Consider the following 21788-nt stretch of genomic DNA (forward strand, 5'->3'; position numbering starts at 1 on the left):
ATTGGGGAATGGCTGAACAAACTGTGGTATATGCGGGTGATGGAATAATATTGTGCTAAAAGGAATAATAAACTGGAGAAGTTCCAGGCGAACTGGAGAGACCTCCGGGAACTGATGCAAAGCGAAAGGAGCAGAACCAGAAGAACTCTATACACAGAGACTGATATACTGTGGTAAAATTGAATGTAATGGACCTCTGTACCAGCAGCAATACAATGACCCAGGACAATTCTGAGGGATTTATGGTAAAGAAAGCTACCCACATTCAGAGGAAGGACTGCAGGAGAGGAAACATATAAGAAAAACAACTGCTTGAACGCATGGGTCGGGGTGGACATGATTGAGGGTGTGGACTCGAAACTACCACACCAATGCAACTACCAACAATTTGGAAATTGGTCTTGATCAAGGACACATGACAAAACTAGTGGAAATGCACATTGGCCATGGGTGGGGGGGGTGGTGCAGGAGTAGGGGTTGATGGGGAAAGGTGGAGCATGAATCATGTAACCATGTTAAAAATGAATATTAATAAATGTTAAAAAAAACATGCTTGCCTCCATTTTCTCATCTGTAAAATGAGTTGAAGAGAAAAAAAGCAAACAAACCCAGAATCTTTTTCAAGAAAACCCTCAGTGGAGTCATGAAGAGTCAAACATGGACATTTTTAAGGTGCTATTTCCTTCAATATTTTTTGTCTTTCTTTCCCAAAGCTGTTAATTTTCTTTTAATAATTTTCTTATATTGCTCTCATATTTTCCAATTTTTATTGTAGTATTTTTAGTTCTTTAATTCTTCCTACAATTCTTTTTAGGTTTGTGTCATATTAGCTGTACTATAGCTGTTGTCATGTTGTTGTCTCCTGAGTTTATGTATTGCCTACCACTAGAGACACTTTTTATGGTCCAGTTCCTTTTTCTGTTGTCTGATCACTATCCCAGCCTATTTTTTTTACTTTAAACTTCATGTTTAAATGAGACTATGCTCATCTCAGGGTGGGCAGGCACTATCTGAAGCATCAGGCTTTTTCCTGCTATTGTTTTTCAAACATGTTCTGGGGTTCAGCAAGTTTTCAGTGCTTCAAAGGTGGTGTGATCCCAGAGCTCTCCTGGTCTGTTCTCTTGTCTTCACCTAGGAAGGTTCCCCCATTGCTGCGAGCTCTACCTAGCCCTGGAACTATAACCAGGTCCCCTCCTCTTGTACTATAGTGAATGCTAGTGCTCCTCTCAACCTTGGCACTGTTTTCTCTCATGATCAGTCGCAAGTGTTCTTCTCCTCTCTGGAACTGGGACCCAAAATGACACATGGGCAACAGAATGGCCACAATTGCAAGTTGTGTCCTTAGTGGGAGCAGAGGTCTCTATTATCTCTTCCAAGGTCATCTGGCCACCTCGCCTCCATGACCCACAGTCAGTGCTGCTACTGAGGAAGGCTCAGTGCTGGCCCCCACTCCGGTGTCAAAGACCTCCTCTCCGGTCACTTCCTAACTTATCTTGGGCTACAAAAATGTCTCACCCTCATTTTTTTTTGGACTACAAAAGAATTCGATTTTTGGCATTATTTTAAAGTTGTTAGGAAGTCAATAGTAGAAGGATTTGGCTGAATTGCTGCTTTTCTTCCATCACCTTCAATAATGGATTATTTGGAGAGGAATTTCCATACACTATAAATATTTTTTCAATGATTTAGTGCTGTGCTCTGCCTATGTTCCTTGTAAATTGTTCATCAGACTCTTCTGGCACTCTTTGAGGGTAGATGGCCAAGCCACATAGCATGTTATTTTCCCTCTCCTTTAAGTTAGTGATCTTATCTAATTTTTTTTTAAACCCTTACCTTCCGTCTTGGATTTGAATCTAGGACCTCCCGTCTCTAGGCCTGGCTCTCAATCCACTGAGCTACCCAGCTGACCCCAATCTTCAGCTGGGTAGCTCAGTGGATTGAGAGCCAGGCCTAGAGATGGGAGGTCCTAGGTTCTAATGTGACCTCAGATACTTCCCAGCTCTGTGACTCTGGGCAAGTCACTTGACCCCCATTGCCTAGCCCTTACCACTCTTCTGCCTTGGAGCCAATACACAGTATTGACTCTAAGACAGAAGGTAAGGGTTTTGGAAAAAAAAAAGACTTAAGTAGATTCCCATCCAGCATTTATGCTCTAATATTCTAGTACTTAATCCTAAAAAAAAATTGAGAAAATATTGAAACTTGCTGAAACAGAATGCATAATAACTCAAGTCCTTTAATTTTAAAGATGTGTTATTTTAAGCATCCCTCCTCACTAATACTGGGGGGGAAAAGATTATTTTTTTTATTTTAGAAGTTAAGTTATACCAGACCCCAACAAAAAGGAGACTATAGGAAAGATAGTCAAAAGAAGAAACGTAAGTATATAGTATAAGCAAAGCCCAAGATAACTAAAAAATGAACCAAGTATAAACTGATTATGAATTGATGCAATGATATACAGGAATGTGAGGTTATTCAATCACAGTAAACAACAAATACAATCTGATAGATGTGAGATGGAGTCTCACAATTAGTTACTTTGTATTTATGTAATTATTAGTGATTTAGAGCATTTTTTCATGCATCTATCAATAGACAAAATTTCTTGTTTTGAAAATTACCTATTCAAAGATGATTATAGGAGATGGAAAAACATCCATGAACTGATGCAGAGTGAAATAAGCAGAAACACAAAAACATTATACACAATAACAGCAATATTGTAGAATGATCAAATGTTACAGACTTAATTGCTATCAGTAATACAATGATCCAGGACAATTCTGAGGAACTTATGACAAAAAATGTTACCCATTTCCAGAGAAAGAATTTTCAGTTTAGGAATGCAGATGAAAGTATACGATTTTTTACTTGTTCATTTGGGTAAATGTTTAGAGGTTTGGGTTTTATAAGATTATTCACTTACAAAAATCAACAATATAGAAATGTGTTTTGCATGACAATACATATATAACCTAGATTGAAATATTTTCCAACTCCAGGAGGGAGGAAGAAAGGAGAGGAGACAATTTGGATCATATAATTTCCAAAAACTTACGTGGAAATTTGTGATTACAAATAATTGGTTTAAAAATATAAATAAATGTGTGTGTCTGAAATACCTGTTCATATCCTTTGATCATTTATCAACTGCTGGATAGTTCTTATTTTTAAAAATCTTAATCAGCAGAAATGAGAGAAATTTGTTGCAAATTTTTCCCCAGTAACCTATTTTCATTATAATTTTACCTGGTTATGTTTAGTCAAAAGCTTTTTTAATTTTATAAAAATCAAAACTGTCCATTTTACCCTCAATGATCTTTTTAATCTCTTGTCTGGGAATGAACTCTTCTATCTGTAAATCTACAGTTAATTTCTTTACTGATGTTATATTCATTAGTCTTTTAGATTCTCTAAGTAAATCATCATCTCATCAGAAAAAGTAGTAATTTTGTTTGCTCTACTTATATTTCTTTGCTCAATTTATTTTGCTTATCTAATTGGTATAGTTAGCAATTATAATATTAAATTGAACAGTAATGGTGAATACTGATATCTTTGCTTTATGCCTGATCATTTTGGAAAGTCAGCTAATTACGCTCCATTATAAGTAGTGCTAACCTTTGGTTTTAGTTAGATACTAAGGAAAAGTATTATTAAGGAAAGATACATTTATTTATATAAATTTTCTAGCATTTTTAACAGGAATATGTCTTTATCTTATCAAAAATATTATCTTATCAAAAAAAGTTATCTTCCACATCTACTGATATAATCATATAGTTTGCTTTTCCTGATATTAATGATAAAATATTTAAAGTTTCCCTAATATTCTACCAGTCCTATATTCCTCATATGAATTCGAACTAGTAATTAAATATAATCACTATGATATGCTGCTCTGTTCTTCTTACTTTCATTTCAAATGTTTGTTTCCATTGATATTTATGGAATATTGATTTATAATTTGCATTCTTTACTTTAACTCATCCTAACCTAGGTATCAAAACTACATTTGAATCATAGAAGGATCCTTTCATTTCTTTTTTCAAATAATTTATATAGATATTGGGAAAAAATTTTTCCTTGAATGTTTGATAAACCTAATTTGTATATCCATCTTGTCCTATTCCCACATACCACTGGGAGTTCATTTAAAGCTTTTAAAATTTCTTTTGCAAATATTATATCAATTGAACCTTCTATTTCTTGTCCAGTTAATAAGGGAAATCTATATTTTTCTGAACATTCATTTATTTAATTTATATGATCAATTTAATTGTCCATAAACTGGGTGAAATGACTCCTAATAATTTCTTTTATTTTTCTTGCATTGTCTGTGAATTGTCCTTTTGTAGTTTTGATATTAACTTAATTTTCTTCTTTATTTTTAAAAGAAAAAAGTTAGCTAACATTTACCTATTTGTAATATTTTATTTTTTTAGAAACATTTTCCATGGTTACATGATTCTTGTTTATACTTTCCACTTCACCCCCCCTTAAACCCCACCACCCACATCCAACACGCATTTCCACTGGTTTTAACACATGTGATCAATCAAGACTTATTTACATATTATTGATAGTTGCATTGGTGTGGTCTTTTAGTGTCTACATCCTCAACCATGCCCACATCAACCCATGTGTTCAAGCAGTTGTTTTTCTTCTGTGTTTCCACTCCTGTAGTTCTTCCTCTGAATGTAGGTAGCATTCTTTTCCATAAATCCCTCAGAACTGTCCTGGGTCACTGCATTGCTGCTAGTACAGAAGTCCATTACATTTGGTTTTACCACAATGTATCAGTCTCTGTATACAATGTTCTTCTGGCTCTGCTCCTTTCACTCTGCATCAATCCCTGGAGGTCTTTCCAGTTCACATGGAATTCCTCCAGTTTATTATTCCTTTGAGCACAATAGTATTCCATCACCAACATATACCACAATTTGTTTAGCAATTCCCCAATTGAAGGGTATCCCTTCATTTTCCAGTTTTTTGCCACCACAAAAAGCATGGTTATAAATATTTTCGTACAAGTCATTTACCTATTTGTAAAACAAAGATCTTAATTTTATTTAATTTAATGACTATTGGGCCTCAATTTTATTAATCTCTTACTATTAGGATTTCTATTTAGGTGTTTATTTGGAGGAGGGTGTTAATTCTAGGTATTTTTAGGTACATGCCCAATATGTTGATCTGCTCCTTGATTCTTTATTTGTTGAAAGAACTTATGAAAATGGAAGTCCTCTCTGACTATATAGTTCTATGCTGCCATGGACTGAAATATATGTCATTGTGATTACTTCATAGATTTTCCAACTAGTATTGCATCATGAGTTTGCCAGATCCCTGGGAAGAAATTGTGTTGTGAAGCTTCATTCTACTCCTTCCTACTATGTTGTCCCCCTTCCTCACACACTATGCCTTCTAAAGAAAAACTATGATTATAGAATCTCAGCTTTCAGAAAAATAATTAAATCCTGTTATAAAATAAGATGCTATGACAAGATGGTTTCTAAAGTCCATTTCATCTCAAAGAGACTATAATCCTGATACTAAGAAAAGCCATTCCTACAAAGGGCAGAGTCTTCTATAAGTTATAGTGTCAATTAGAGATATAGATGTGGTTAAATAAAAGCTAAAAGGCATAAGTTTCTCAATGATGAGGATTTGAAACCAATAGAGAGTATAGATAATTTTTTAATTCTCAGTAGATTATATATGCTATAGCACTGGGAGCTATAATAGGTGCAAACTAGATACATTAAAAACAGAGAAAGTAAGGGTGCAAGTTGAGGCTCCAGAGGGAGCCAGCCATGACAGTGAACAACTGAATTCTGCCCCTAATAATCTCAGTTCCGTGTATGCTACTAGAAGTTTTCACATTCAGGCTAACAATTTTGTTTTTACCTATGTCAATGAACGTTTATTAAGCTCCTACTCTGTGCCAGACATTGTGCTAAGCTCTGGAAATACAAAAAGAGACAAAACAAAGTCTCTCCTCTCGAGGAGACCACAATTTAATAGGAAAGAAACTATGCAAATATATACAACCTTTTTCAGAGAAATATGAAATAACTGAAAAGGGGATGTCACTGAATTAAGAGTGGCTGGGAAGGGATTTCTGTAGAAGGGATGCCAGGGTAGCCACTAGGCAGAGATGAATACAGAGAGCATTCCAGCATGGGAGATAGCTAGAGAAAATTACTAGAGGTGAAGTATAAAGTGTTTTGTCTGAAGAACAGCAAGGAGGTCAGTGTCACTAGATCAAAGATTACATTGTGAGAAGTAAAGTGTAAGAAGCCTAGAAAGGGACAGAGGGGTTCAATTATAATGGTCTTTGAATACCAAACAGAGAAATTTCTATTTCATCCAGGAAGTGATAGGGAATCACTGGAATTTATTGAGTAGTGGGATACTATTTTAGAAAAAAAATCACTATCATGACTGAATGGAGGTTATTTTAGAGTGTGGAGAAACTAGAGGCATACAGACCCACAAGTAAGCTATTGCAATAGCCCAAGTGTGCAGGGATATGGGCTTACATCCAAGGAATGGCGTTGTCAGGGAATACTAAGGAATATGGTGTCAGGAGTGGGAGTACATATTCATATCCATATATACACACACGAACATACCCAAACACTGATGTGTATGTCTGTCTATACGTACATATGTAAACATACACAGACATATAAATAAACATATATGTACACATACATATTTATACATTATATTTTTAATAAGTCAGGAACCTTTTTCATCGGCTTTTTAATATTGGCTCTTCACTAACTTATTTATCTGGTCTTTGGCAAGATTCTTCAGATTCCCTACTTTAAAAATGCCTAAATGATTTCTAACGTCCCACTCAGCTCTAACATTCCAGGATTCTTAATCTAATAATTTTGTTCATTTGTCTGTATTAATTTAATGAATGTATTAATTTTTATTCATACATTTGTATATATTTATTTAAGGGTACTAATATAATATTGTTATTAATATTTCCTGTAGGACAGTAAAGGATTCCCTAATATGGACCAGTTTGATCTATGACACTTCCTGGATGAGTAGAAAATTTAAGAATGACCATTTCATGCCTTTTTGAACAGGTAAGTTTATCATAATCTGTGTTATCAAAGATAAATGGGTAGCTCAAATGACCTGGGATTCAATTCAGCTTTGTTGTCCCAGTAAACCATCTCAGCAAATAGTCTAACTAGCTTGAGGGTAGACAGACCTCAAAGTGATCAGTGAGTTAAGGTGATGTTTATCACAAGCAGGGGAGGATGGATCCACCCAGTGGAATGGGTGAATGAGGACAATTTGTTCCAACAGCCATGAAAGAGGCTGAAGCAGAAGCTGTGGAGCACTTAGAGTTTGGTCAGATAATGGAAGATGCCAAGATCATCCCCTGCATCCTAGGTATCACCAGTCATCCTGACTTTTGTTTTGCCATTGTGATTTGCTGACTTTGGAAGAAAGAGTAAGGCTGATGACTTTGTGCAACTCTGCCTCACTTAAATCCAATCCATGAGCAAGTCAAGACATCATTGGTCCTCTTCAAAAACAAGGGACATAAAATAATATAAGTAGGAGATAAGATGAGAATGGCAGTAATTTTGACTCTCAGTTCAGAAAAGGGTATGATACATATCAATAGCAAAAATACCCTAACAAAATCAAGTGTAATTAATGTGTAAAGAAAAATTTGTAAAAAAATAAAACATGGTCTCTCTTATTATGAATGGATTCTAAGTAGGTAGCATTTTAAAAGGTAACATTTCTGAAATAAAAAATATATTATATTTAGAAAAACGAGAAATAAGGCTATATATATATGCATATATATACACATATCTATATATACAATATACATATACACATACACACACTAACATACACACGCATATGCAGTGTGTATATATAGGAAAATCATCTCCAAGACAGGCTTTCTAAACTGAATATACTTACAGACTGCTTAAATTCTTTTAATTGCATTTGGAGGATCTGGGCTTTGTCAATTTCTTTTTTCATATCATGAACACTCTTTTTGAATTCTGTGACCTCCAAGCGGAGTGACCGACGTTCTACTTCTGCTGCATGCAATCGCTGAGTAAATTCATATATTTGCTTTTGCAAACATTCTATACTTTTCTGTTGGTAAATGAAAATGGTTTTAGATTTCATGAAACTGGCTGCTTTACCATTAAATCAGTCATCTAAAAAAACCTTTTTATACAAAACATTCAAAAAATAATAAAACTATGCTGAATGTTATCAAAATCTAAGAAACACTTTTATGTAATTTGAAAAGATGAATTGTTTTGTCTGAATGATCATTTCTATAAAATATAAGAAATAAAAAAGAAAACCTAACCTTAACAGTGTCAAGAAAATATGAAATATCCATCACCTATAATGCTGTTAGTATGGTTATGAATTGTGAGCAGTGATAAATTTTCTTATCCTCTAGTTATTTTTTAATATTAGCTTAATGTCTAGCAAAAGAAATTTTATAAATCATTAAAATCTGCATATGTACATATAGAACAAATTAAAACTGTGCCAAATGCAGAAATAAGGATAGGGACTAGACCTATGATTTCACAGATGTAGGGAACTATACAATATAAGAAAACTCCCTATACCAGTGCAGGTCAGCATTTTCCCTTCCACTTATATCCTAAGGAAGTTGCCTAGATCATTGAGAGGTTAAGTGTTTTCCCTGGGTCACAAAGCCAAAATGTGTCAGAGGTGGGTGGGACTTGAACGTAGGTTTTCCATATTTTGAAGCCAGATCTCTATCTTTATGCTAACGCTGCCTCACCTAAGTCATAATAAGGAAGAATAAAATCTTTAGATGGAATAGAACAGAGGAAAGAATTTAAGAATAGAAAATGATAAGAAAGAAGTTTCAGAGTTCAGAATCATATAGGTTTAGCATTTCTAGTAGATATCAATATTAAATATTATTATCCTATGTATTTTAGAGGTCAGTAAATTAAGCCAGCTGGACAAATACTGAAATATCTGATTTTGGTTCAGTCAGCAAGTTAGAAATGTTTTCTTTTATTTTTAAAAAGAATAAGACATAATTTATAAATGCAAAGAACATTTTTAGCTCCCACACAGGAAGCAGTAGGCCCAATTTGGCCCACAGGATGGAGTTTCTCAACCCCTAATATAGGTGACTAAGGTACAATGAAGATCTCCCACATGAGAGTTGACAAGATTAAGGAACTGGAAAGCCAATGGGTAAGGGTGTTGAAGGGAAGGTATTACATTCACTGCAAAGTCCTTTAATATTGACACTGGAAGCTGGGGTGGAAGGGAAACCTGTAAGTCTATTAATGAATACTTTGAGAAAGGAGACAGAACAACCTACTCATCAGACACCAAAGATAATCATGGTAACAACCTCTTGCTAGGACTGTGCTAAGCACTTTATAGCCGAACTAGCTAACAGAAATGGTTGATGTCAATCACAAAGGAAGAGAGGGAGTCAAATGGTGGCAGGAGAAGGAGGGGCTGGAAGTGATCACAGGGAACAAGGAACAAACCAACTCTTCACTAATCTCAGTATGTCTGAGTACATGAGAGAGTACCCAGTATTGGAAAGGATGGTCTGAAATGGTGAAATTCAAATGGAATTAGGTTCCAGAATCACTTGAAGATGGAAAGAATGAACTTCTGGTTATAAAACCAGATCTCTATCCATTATGTCATATCTATCAAGGCAAAGTATATTCTCTATAAAATTTTGATTTAAAATCTAATTTATGAGTAATATCTAACTGAAATAGTATAATCTCCATAATGCTGTGAAAACATTAGATATAGATAGATAGATAGATATGTCATAAGTTAAATATACCTACCATAATGGGCACAGGACCACTTAGACCATATTTCAAGGCTTCTGTGTTAACTTTATGAAGTCCTCGGGCCAATCTCTGAACCAGAGAATCCTTTTCTGTATATGTAAAACTTCTACTACTTCCCAGTGGTATGTTCTCCATTGCCATGCTAATTTTATCCATGAGTTTTGCAAAGGAATTCCTGGCTGCACTTATAAGTAAGTGTCCACAAAGCCTAGAATTTGGATCTTGAAAAAAACAACAACAGGCAAAAACATTAAAACTATTGTTTTTATCTCCTACTCATTTTACAGTGATGCATTTCAAACTATAATGAATCAAATTTTCTTAAATGAAAAAATTCCAATTACTTCTGCAATCACCTACAGTCATTCATACAAAAATATATCTCCTTCTTACTCTGCAATATCCCCTCTATTAATTTAAAGCTGAGAATTAGCCATTTTAATAGCGTGGTGAAAATAGCTACAGTATTATACAAGAAATAAAGAAAATTTCTTATACTTTAAAGAATGTCATTTCAGAGACATTTTTAAATTGTTATAGCTTATAAATCACAACACCTTAAATTATATCCTGTTTCCAACTAGTGTAGCTGGGTACCTTAATGCCATACTATTTATATTCTGAGACAAGAGGATATAATTTGCCTTATTCAAAGGCAATTAAAATTTTACAACTACAATTACTTATTTCCCCACAGGATTTTGGTAATCATCCTTCTCATATAATGGACTTAAGGCCCCAGCACACCCAACATGTCCTGCTTACTGCTAGATTCGTCAGGTCTGTAATTAATAATTGTGTTTAATGTTGATAAATAAAATTGTCAGTGCTCCTTCTACTAATTGGTATTCCAGATAACAGTTAATAGGTTTATTTATGCCTTAATAAAAGTCTTGTAATTTAGTTTTCCCTCTACTAGGCAGGTCTTAATCTGTCGTTACTTGTCTTATGATACTATCAACATAAAATGACAAGCATGGAAAGGCTTATTTACATTAAGCAGAATAACATTCTATATTTCAAGAACTCCTTATTGCTGGACACTTTAAACATTTTCTTTAAATCTTAAGTTAAGTAAAAATAAAACTTTGTGAAGTTCCAAACACCCAAATAAATATATTTTCCATTATAAGACCAAGCCTAGTGTTTAATGCTCAGGGTTTTAAAAATAATTAAAAAAGAATAAAAGTTAACATTTTAGGTTACATATAATCCACCAAGATTTTTTAACTTAAATTAACTTCAGAAATAATTATATTTTTCATCTAAGAACCAATGGTAGTATTTGTTGAATGAATTAATGCGGTGGAGTTGGGGGCTAGTGAACTGATTGTTCAAAAGCATTTTATTTCACACAAGAGAAAAATATTCTTAGGTTGGCTCCATGTGCTATATAACTTCGTATAGGTATCCTCTGCCTCATAAACTCATAGAACATAAGATTTAACAAGCATTTTGTGACATTGGGGCAATGTTATAATCTTCTCCTGTACTACCTGTTTCTAGCAGTTACTAATCATTTAAATTCTAGTTCTAAATAATGTGATATGTATAATTCTTATGATATAGTAAACCCATGGAAAGTGCCATTAATAAAATCCATACCCATTACTTATGGGAAATATGGGTGGGTTTTTTAAATGAAAACTATATTAAGTATTTCATGAATGAAAAAGATTTGAATAGATTCTATGACAGAGAAAATATACTGCCTATAACTAAATGAAGACTCCTGACCTAACACAATGCGCATGAGACGTTCAATAAATAATTTATAAATAATAAATATATAATTTGTGTATGTGTTTTTTTCACATGTATATCTTATTTATATTAGGCAGGGATTGTATCTTTTATTCTCTCCTTTCTATCCCTCGCTTCCCCAACAACTGACAATGCTGAGCACACAGCAAATGTTCAGTAAATATTTGTTCACTTACAGTTGCTTAATTCTAAGATTAGATTTGTTCTGCTTGATCTAAGAAATCATATCTAAAAAGTGGAAGTTAAGATCACTCTGGTAAGTAGAAATGCCTGAAAGCAAGATGAACTGGCTCAGAATTTGGGAGGTCTTCCTCATTAGAGGTTTTCCAAGTAGTAGCAGGATGAGTACTTGATAGGGATGTTGTAAAAGGGGATTCTGAGTCAGATAGGGAATGGAATGAAAGGCCACTGTGATCACTTTCCAATGCTAAGATTCTTTAAATTTATGTAATATAAGATTATATAATAATAATAATTGAGAAGTATCTGAATTAGCATTCAGCTTTTAAAAGGTAAGTTTTACAATCTTTATCCCAAAATATAAAAATTCAATTTTAAATTTTGTTCAGGAATTTAAAATATTATACTAGACTTCAAAAATTACTGGTGCTATATTTCATTTTAATAATTGTATTAACAAATCACAGAATGAGTCAACATGAGATGTTGGCTAATCTGAAAGCAGAAATGAAAACAACAATTCTGAAAGCATCCTTTTATATCCATGAATGGTGAGAGAACACATATACTATATCTGGCCTTAGAGAGTCAAAGAATTAAAAAAAACTAAATAATTTTTGCTTGATAAGTATGTAAAAAGCCCTTTTAAACAATATACCTATATCACAAAGTATAATCAATTTTATATTGAGAAAGCAAAAAAATCTAAAATTGCAAATATTGTTTTAGTGATATATTTGTTATTTTAATAGATTTGTCTTATAAAACTCAAACAAGGGCTGAAATTTTCTGAAATCAAACTTATTAGTGTTATTTCAAAATTTCAATTTGATACATTTAGCAATTATTTTTATTTATTTACAGTGATCTTTGAATTGCTTGTACTTTATATGTTTAATAATTTGCTGTCCTTTACATGTATATTGAGTTGAAATAAATTTTTTTCTATTTTAGTTTCATAAATATTTATTTAAACTAACTGTTGATAAATCTGTATTCATTCCTCTGCATTAATAAAACATAAAGTTTGAGTTATTTTGTAAGTATTAATATGTAGATGGTGCAGTGAACAGAGTGCTGGACCTAAAGTCAGGAAGATCTGAGTTCAAATCCAACCTCAGACACTAGCTGTATGACTCTAGGCAAGTCACTAATGATAAAATATACTAACATATACATAAATCACCTTCAAGACATTTCATCAATGAAAATTGTTAAAGAAAAACAAATAATGTATTACTAAATGATGATGTGTGTATGCATATATTCTCCAAAGAACACTATGAGATAGCCATTACCATTATTTCCATTTTGCATACTAAAAGAAACTAACATTGAAGCAGATTAAATGCCATCCAGGCAAGTAGATGACAGATGAATAATTGATACCCAAGTATTCCTGACTTCAGTCTCAGGCTCTATATGTGATATCACTAGGCTCAGAGGCAGCAAAATATATGTAAAAATTGAGTAATCATCTTTCTCCCCCAAATCTGGTACTCAATCCCAACTTAAATAATTTTACTAAACTCAATCCCAACTTAAATAATTTTACAGCACTATTTTCCCAATCACCCATACTTGGAAGGTGTCTTCTCTGACACCTTCTGCTCCCTTACCATATACATCCAAATAGTTCATCATATCCTAGAAAGCCCAGCTTCATAATTTTGAATTATCCCTTTGTTTCATTTCCCATTCATTACCTTTCACCTGGATGATTAGAATAAACTCATACTAGACTCACAAGTAATGCTCTCCCCCATCCATATCCACAGTGCTGCCTGGGGCAATCTAGTGTAATGAAAAGAGTACTGAAAGTCAGATTGGGGTTTCATTCTAAGCCCTGCTATTAAAGTGCCATATGATCTTAAATCAAATAAGTCAAATAAATGAACTTCATTTGCCTCATGTGTAATAATAATTACAATAACAACTATAACAAATGCAATTTACAATACCTCAGATTGCAAAGTATTTTCCTTAAAATATTTCTAAGGTAGCTAGAGCAAACATTATCATCTACATTTTACAAAATAGGAAAATGAAACTTGAAAAAGGTTAAGTGGTTTACCTACTATCACACAACTTTTAAGTATTAGAGCTCAGACACAAAACCCAGGTCATTTGATGGCTAAATCCAGGATTTTTCCATGAGACTTAAGTAAAAAAGCTTTCTATGAGACTGGGAATTACTAACAATATTTTTTCTTTTTTTTTTAATATGAGATTAAACTTTATCATCTTAAAGGACATTCTACCTCAAAATATGATTCTATAATTCTATGATTCTGTAAATCTAATAATTACATTAATAAGAAGTTTATTTAATGAATAAATCTGAGTAAAACATTCCATTTGCAAGCAATCTAAAATCTAAAAAAATATTTAGAGTAAATCAATTAAGAGTCATGGAAATGTCTAGGATTTTGTTAAAGATCAACTGGATTTACAATAATTTGAAGTTTTTCTTTTACTAAAGACAGTCCCAAATATAATTTTTCAGATATAATGCTGATAACTAGTGTATTAAATTACTGTATTAGTTTAGGTTTACAGCAATGATTCAACAAAACAAACTGAAAGACAAGAAGTGTAAATATTATTTTTGCACTGTTGATTTACCATGAAGATAGTAAAGATTCCAAAAAAGATACCTATACCAAACCAATCTGAGCCTGGACCATCTTCCATATAGCAGCTAACTTTTGTAATACTTTGTAAATATTTAACAATGAACTGTAAAACAGGTACAAAGTGTCACATGAACTATCAGAGGTGAAATTTGAAGTGAGATCTTCCTGTGTCCATGTCCATCATTCTATCATCCACATCAAGAGGTACTGTAGTAGAAGCTATACAAGAGAGATAATTCAAATAATACAGTATCTGACCTTAGGGAGATTTTGCAGCCCAGTTTAGAAATTCAGAGTTGAAATAAATTTTAGAGTTTCTCTTATCTCCACTTCTCCTTATATTAATGAGGGAAACGGTCTAAGAGTATTAATTTGCCTAAAATCATAGAAATAATAAGTAGTCTAATCAAATTTTAAGCTTTTGACAATAAATCAAGTGCTTCAGTCTACCCTCCCTATTCTATTCTGAAGAATCTCAATACTGAGAATTTAATTTTGCCCTACCTTACCAGCATCCAGTTTGGTAGCCCTTTACTTTTGTAGGTGGCCCTACTCAACTGGATGGCATCTGGGCTTTGACCACAGAGCTACTAAAAAGATGGAGAAAATCAGGAAACTATGCTGACTGGATCCACTTCAGATCTATGATCTATAATCTCAACTGGACTTTCTCTCACTGGAAAAAAAGGGGGGGGGGGAATTTTTTAACTCCCTAATTAATTCACTCTCTAAATCACCAAAGCAGCTTTTCTAACCCTTTTAATTTCTTCTCAAAGCTCCTATAGCTTTGGTTTCCCAGGTAAACCTCTACCTCTATATTAAGAATCCTACCGGATCATTCACAATAAAAATCAAGGCCAGTGGTCAAGAACTCCCCCTTCATACCTCTTCATCCTCACCATCTCACATCACTCATATGCCTTCCTCCATCAGCTCCCTCTTCATAGCTCTGTCTCATAAAAAGCAGTCCTTCTCCTTGTTAAAGCAAACACTTAAACATGCACAAGAGATCCCATTCCATTCCATATTTCCAAACAGAGTACCCCCCTATCATTCCTACCGATTCATAAATCATTAATCTTTCTCCATTTCTTGGCTCCTTCCCTGTATCTTATAGATATGTCCACGTTTCTCCCATCCTCAAAAACTCACTTAATCCATCCAGCCCTGCTTACTATAACCCATACTTCCTACCTTTGAGGCTAAATTCTATTGAAAATCAATTTACATCCACTTCCTTTCCTCTACCTTCTTAACTATGCAACCTGGCTTATTTAAATGAAACTGTTCTCTGCAAAGTTTTTAATGGTCTCAGTTAACAAATCTAATGGGTTTTTTTTCCCTGAGTCCTTAGTCTTCTAGACCTCTCTTATAGTGTCAACCATTCCCTTCTCCTTGAAATTCCAATTTCTTTAGTTTTTAATGACACTGCTTTATTCTGGTTCTCTCCCTAACTATTTGGCTATTCCTCTGTCTTCTTTACTGGATCTTTGTCCAGGCTATGCCCATTAACCATGAATGTCTCTCAAAGATCCATTCTGGGCCTTCTCTTCTCATTCTATACTATTTCACTTGGTAATCTCAAGAGCATGAATAGATTCAATCATCATCTATCTGCAGATGATTCTCAGATTATTTATCAGGATGTGACCCCTTTTCTAACTTTCAGTCATGCATCTCCAACTGCCTATTAGATATCTCAGACTGAATACTCATAGGTATATTTAAAGAAACTTATCCAAAACTGAGCTTACATTGATCCCTCACCTATCAGAGACCCCCATGATAGATGAAAATCCCCAAAGTAGGCATTATATTTATTTTATTATTTATATATTTTAAGGCTTTATAAACCCTCCCCACTCTTCTATAAACCTTTTCCACACCCTTATTAACCTACAGTCATTGAGCCAATCAGTGCCCAGGATACAGAACACAGCTCTGTGGTTGGTTGTTTTTCATTCCGTCAGCCAGTAGTGTGCCGCAAGATTAACTCCATGATACAGAATTAGATTTTTTTTAAACCCTCCATACAGTGAAGCTGGGATAAGTGAACCATGATATAGCAAGGGATGACTGAATTACCTTTACTCCAAAACCGTTCCTTCTTCTAAGCTTCCTTCTTATTGTAGGAGTAGCGCCATCCTCTCAGGCACCCTGGGCTAATAATCTTAAGTGTCATTCAAGGTAGATCTCCCCAAGTCCAGTCTATAAATCCTTACAATTCTGTCTCTGAAGAATCTCTCACATATATTCCCTTCTCTCCTCTATCATAGCCACACTATCAATTCAAGCATGGAAAGTTGCATCAGCCTTCCAATTAATATCCCTGACTCGAGTCTTTCCTTGTTCTAGTCCACCCTACACTCAACTGCTAAAGTTCACTTAATTGCAGATCTGATCATGCCATTCCTACCCATACCCTTAATAAGCTCACTATTATCTATCAGTTCCTCATAACATGGCACTTTCCAATCTTCCTGATCTTCTTGCTCATGACTCCTTTTCACATTCTCTATAATAAAAGAATATTCACTTCCTTGTTTTTCTTCACACAAGACATTCTTTCTGTGCAATTTCACTGGCTTCCTTTCATACCTAGCCTGCTTTCCCTCCTTATATCTTCCTCCTGTTTGTGCTGATTTCCTTCATGTCTCACACACACAAGAAAAAAAAAAAGGAAAAAATATTCTCATCTATTTCAATGCCAAAAACTTTCCTCTAAGCCTAACTCTAATATTTATTTATGTGTGTGCGCATATATAAATATATATATATGTAATATATATAATTTAGTCTTAATATTTCTTTCTTTCTCATGTAAGTGTTGGTTTCTATCTGGTCTGTTCATGATGAAAAAAACCCTGGACATTTAACTATATTTTAAGAAATCACAATTGAAAATACATAGATATATATATAGAGAGAGAGACAGATATAGATATAGATCCTGTATGCACAGATTTGTTTAAATGTTGTGTCCCCCATTAGAATATGAACTCCTTCATAGGTAATCTAGGCTATAATCCTTTCATACTTAAATTACATCTTTCTCAGTTCTTTGGATCTGGGTATTTTCAATTATGATTTCTTGAAATATAGTTAAATGTCAAGGATTTTTTTCATTGTGAACAGACCAAACAGAAATCAACAATTACATGAGAAAGAAAGAAATATTGAGACTAAATTAAATTCTTAATGGAACAAAAAATAAGATTTCTGATAAGAAAAACAACAGACCCAGGAAATAGATTGAGGATAATTTAAGAATTATTCAACTCCTGGAAAACCAAGCAACTTCTACTTAAAAACAAAAGGAAAGTGGAAAATAAGCAGTGATGTCAAACAGCAATGTCAAAAAAAAGAGAGAGGATCAATGAAACATTTTTTCATGCCCAGATGACTTCACAAGTAACCACAGATAAGTGAGTCAGTAATGTGAAATTTACACACCGACATGTTTAAAAGAAGCAGAATAAAATGGAGATCTATGGTATCACATACAATTCTCCTTCTATGTTATGCTATATATTTAGACATGCTCTCTATTTTTCTCTTTCTCTTAAGTTCAGAATTTTAAAAATTAAATACTTGAACTTCTATAATTCCTTCCGTTCCCCATAATTTTCTCTTGTCCAAGCTAAACATACCCAGTTTTTTTAATCAGTCTTCACATGGTGAAAACTCAAAGACCTTTAACATTCTGGGTTTCATCCTTTAGATGCTTTCCATATTTTCAAAGTTCTTCTTAAACTATGGTGCCTAGAACTATGCTCCAAATGTGATCTTACCAGAGAAGAGGAGAATGAAGAGTGAAACAATCATTTACTTAAACTGTGTCCCTAATAATACATCAGAAAACCTCAACAGTTTTTTGGCTACCACATAATACTGTTGAAATAATGAACTTTAATCCACTAAAACCTGTAAATCTTTTCATCATCATCCCTTTGGAAATCTATAAATTAAATTAATTTTTTTAACTGAAGTGTTAAATGTTATAATTGTCCCCATTAAGTTTCATCTTATTAAATTCAGTCTCTAGTTCCAAACTTCTAAAAATTGTTTGGAACCTGACTCAATCACAGTGTGTAAGAGATCCATTCTAACTTAAGTTACTTACAAAAACTAATGAGAATGTCTTGTATTCCATCATCCAAATAACTGAAGAAAAAAGGTCAAATCGCAATGACTATTAAAGCACAAGTCCCTGTGATACTCCTATAAAGTATACAGTGGCCATTAAAAGCTTTTCTTATGAGTCGGGCCATTCTACAAGTCTTGAATCCATATAATTTTATTATCATCAGGCACATATCTTTCCAACATTTCCAAATCAATAAAACTATTTATCAAATTGTTTGATAAAATTGAGTTAAACAATATCTTTATAGTGTTTCCCTAATTTACTAATTTAGAAATCCATTCAAAATAAAGGAAAGACAGTTAATTTGGTGGGATTTCTTGCTGAAGTCATGGTGGCCTTGGTAATCCCCACATCCTTTTCTAGATGTTCACTAACCATGGCTTTAATGCAAACATAGTATAATAGTCCAATCAGAAGAAGAGTGACAGATTCTATTTCCTTTATAAATAGGAAGAGTAGCCTTGATTCACATAGACTTCTTAGATTTTGAGTAATTTGTCAACTTCTAATACTGCAAGGAAATACTACATATTTTGGCCATGGGGCAAAATTTAGAAAGTTCAAAGGGAAAAAATGAGAAGAAATCAAGAAGAAGAGTATTTTCCTTCCCTAACATTTGTGGCAATAGCAAAAGCAGAGGAGGGGTGGCTACCTACTCCTTTGTCCCAAAGATTAGGTTATCAAATGGCAAGTTTATAAAAACTTTTTTTATTATGCCTGTTCACCCATTTGGTTAAAACATTGGTAAAAACAAATATGTGCGGAAAACATAGATGAAATAAAATCCCATATTCCTCTCCCCTTTTTCATATTTCATAATAGATGTAACTGAAGCCCTTTCCTAAGGACATTTATTCACCATTTTATAAGCTTTACTCTTTAGTGGCTTGATTTGACTTCTCGCAAATATCTTTACTTAATTCAGACACATGCACTTTGTTGTTCCTTTGTTTATGGTCTAGACCAGTGATGGCAAACCTTTTAGAGACTGACTGCCCAAACGGCACCCTTGTGCCACAAGTGAGGCAGCCTTTTATTCTAGACATGAAAGGGAGGAAGCACTCCCCCATTGGGCTGCTGGACAAGGGGTGGATGAAGTGGAAAATGTGCTCAGGGGGGAGTGTTGAAGGGGAGGGGAGCAGCCCTTTCCAGCACATGTGCCTTAGATTTGCCATCACAGGTCTAGACAATCCTAGTACTACATTTAGCCACAAACAAGGACAATGATCAGAATTTTTTTTTCCTTTCTGTCAACCTCCTTTGCTGCATTCCTTTGAACATCATCATGCTCCAGGAACCTCTTCATCCTACAACATCACTTCAACCCTGAAACTCATAATTCATCAGTCCCTCTGCTGATTCAATGGCTCCTCTCAGAACCTCCATTAGGAGGTCATTCTCCTCTTTGCTTCCCAACCAGTTGCATTCCTCTGGGCCTCTCCTTCCGGCCTACTTTGTGTGTTGTCTTCCATATTTTAATCTGAATAGGGTAGCACTCAATGGTTTTGTAGGCCATTTGTTGTGCAAGTTTAATTTTTGAACTTTCTTCAAGGCCCTGAGCCTCAGACCAGTTTCCAGACATGTCCAAAGTCTTACTGAGCAGAGCTGGCTATGAATGTTGGTTCTCTAACATCAAATTCACTACCTTTTAAATTCTATCACAAATACCATTCTAGTTTATTTCCTTCCCCTTTTTTAACATTAGGACTCCATGTACTCTTCCATAACACTATAGGACCTCTCCAAGACTCCACAGTCTGAGGAAGATTCCCCACAGTGGCATCCACATCAGACAGATCTTTCACCATAGGAGAAATACTCTTCATATGAAGGAGGGGAAATAAAATCTTCATTAGTTAAGAATTTGCCTTTTAAGTTATTTTTGTCCTGCCATTTTTAGTCCAAAAGTCATTTTCCTAGAAAGAAAAAATAAAAGCTTTTGGGGAGATTTGTTAAGTCATTTCAATTATGTCCAATTTTTCATGACCCCTCTTGGGATTTTCTTGGCAAAGACACTGGACTGGTTTGTCATTTCCTTCTCTAGCTCACTTTATACAAGGAAACTGATGCAATCAGTATTAAGTGATTTGCCTAGAGTCCTATAGCTAAGTAAGTATCTGAAGCAGGATTTGAACTCACAAAGGTGAATTTTACCTGCCTCTAGGTCCAGCATTCCATTCAACACATGACCTAGCTGCCTTTTTGAGAAGATAGACAAAGACGAAAAGAGCAATACGAGAGAGAGAGAGAGAGAGAGAGGGAGAGAGAGAGAGAGATAAAGAGAGAGAGAGAGAAAATAGAAATATCCAGTAGATCTGTGAATAATTAAAGTCTCCCAATTACTACCACCATCCTGCTTCTCTGCCATGTTTGTGATTTGTTTTCCAAACTTCTCATTTGTTTCCTCTTTCTGTATGGGCAGTCTGTAATGACAAGATCACTTATGTTTTACCCATTAGTGATATTTACCCTAAATGTTTTCCATCACAATTTCTCTAATTTGGATTTTTCTTATGCAATTCTTCTGGATTGGATTTAAAGGCTTTAAATACTTAGGTTTGAATATAAAGATTTAAATATAGACTGAGGTTCATGAATTTTTATTGTAGAGTTTGTTATAATGTTTAAGGCACAGTGAGGTAATAAAAGAGCTCTAGGTAGTGTTGTTGTGGCCAAAATCCATTCAGTTATCTTTTCCCAAACTCACATTCAATTAGAAAGGAAATCTGTATCTAAATTCCCTACAATTATAATTCTAGGTTTTTTTAAATAGATGTCTCCAAAATTAAGTCAGGAATTTTTCATTTAAGTATCTTTTAAAGTATAATCTAGAACAAATGAAGTAAAATATTTAGATCTGGAGAGTTCTTTTAGTCAATTCCCATAATAATTAATGATCTAGTTTTCAGTAGAAATAACATGTTCCCCTGTTTGAGGTAAATGATCTTTCACAGGCATACCATTTGGATGCCAGGAAGAAGTAATTTATCTCAAATGGACAAACACTTTAATGAAAGCAAATAAGGTTGCCACCTGTCCAGTATTTACACAGAAAACCTGAAATTGGGGCCTCTGTCCTACACCAAGAGATGAGTCATCACAGTTTAAAATGTAGTGATGACAGTTGCCTTATTCTTCCTTCTTGAATTTACAGGGCTACCAGGTGAATAA

General features: G+C 34.0%; 1 protein-coding gene across 1 annotated transcript in view; it reads right to left on the minus strand.

The window, feature by feature from the left end:
• The window catches only part of CCDC171 (coiled-coil domain containing 171), a 508587-nt gene that overhangs the window by 243083 nt on the left and 243716 nt on the right, over positions 1–21788 (minus strand). The window contains exons 18-19 of the mRNA XM_044685358.1: positions 9885–10111; positions 7978–8160 (exon numbers count right to left, since the gene is read on the minus strand). Coding sequence (XP_044541293.1) covers positions 7978–8160; positions 9885–10111 — 410 coding nt within the window. The remainder of the gene's footprint in view (positions 1–7977; positions 8161–9884; positions 10112–21788) is intronic.

Source organism: Gracilinanus agilis, chromosome 1 (assembly GCF_016433145.1).
Source record: "Gracilinanus agilis isolate LMUSP501 chromosome 1, AgileGrace, whole genome shotgun sequence".
NCBI classification, from domain to species: Eukaryota; Metazoa; Chordata; class Mammalia; order Didelphimorphia; family Didelphidae; genus Gracilinanus; species Gracilinanus agilis.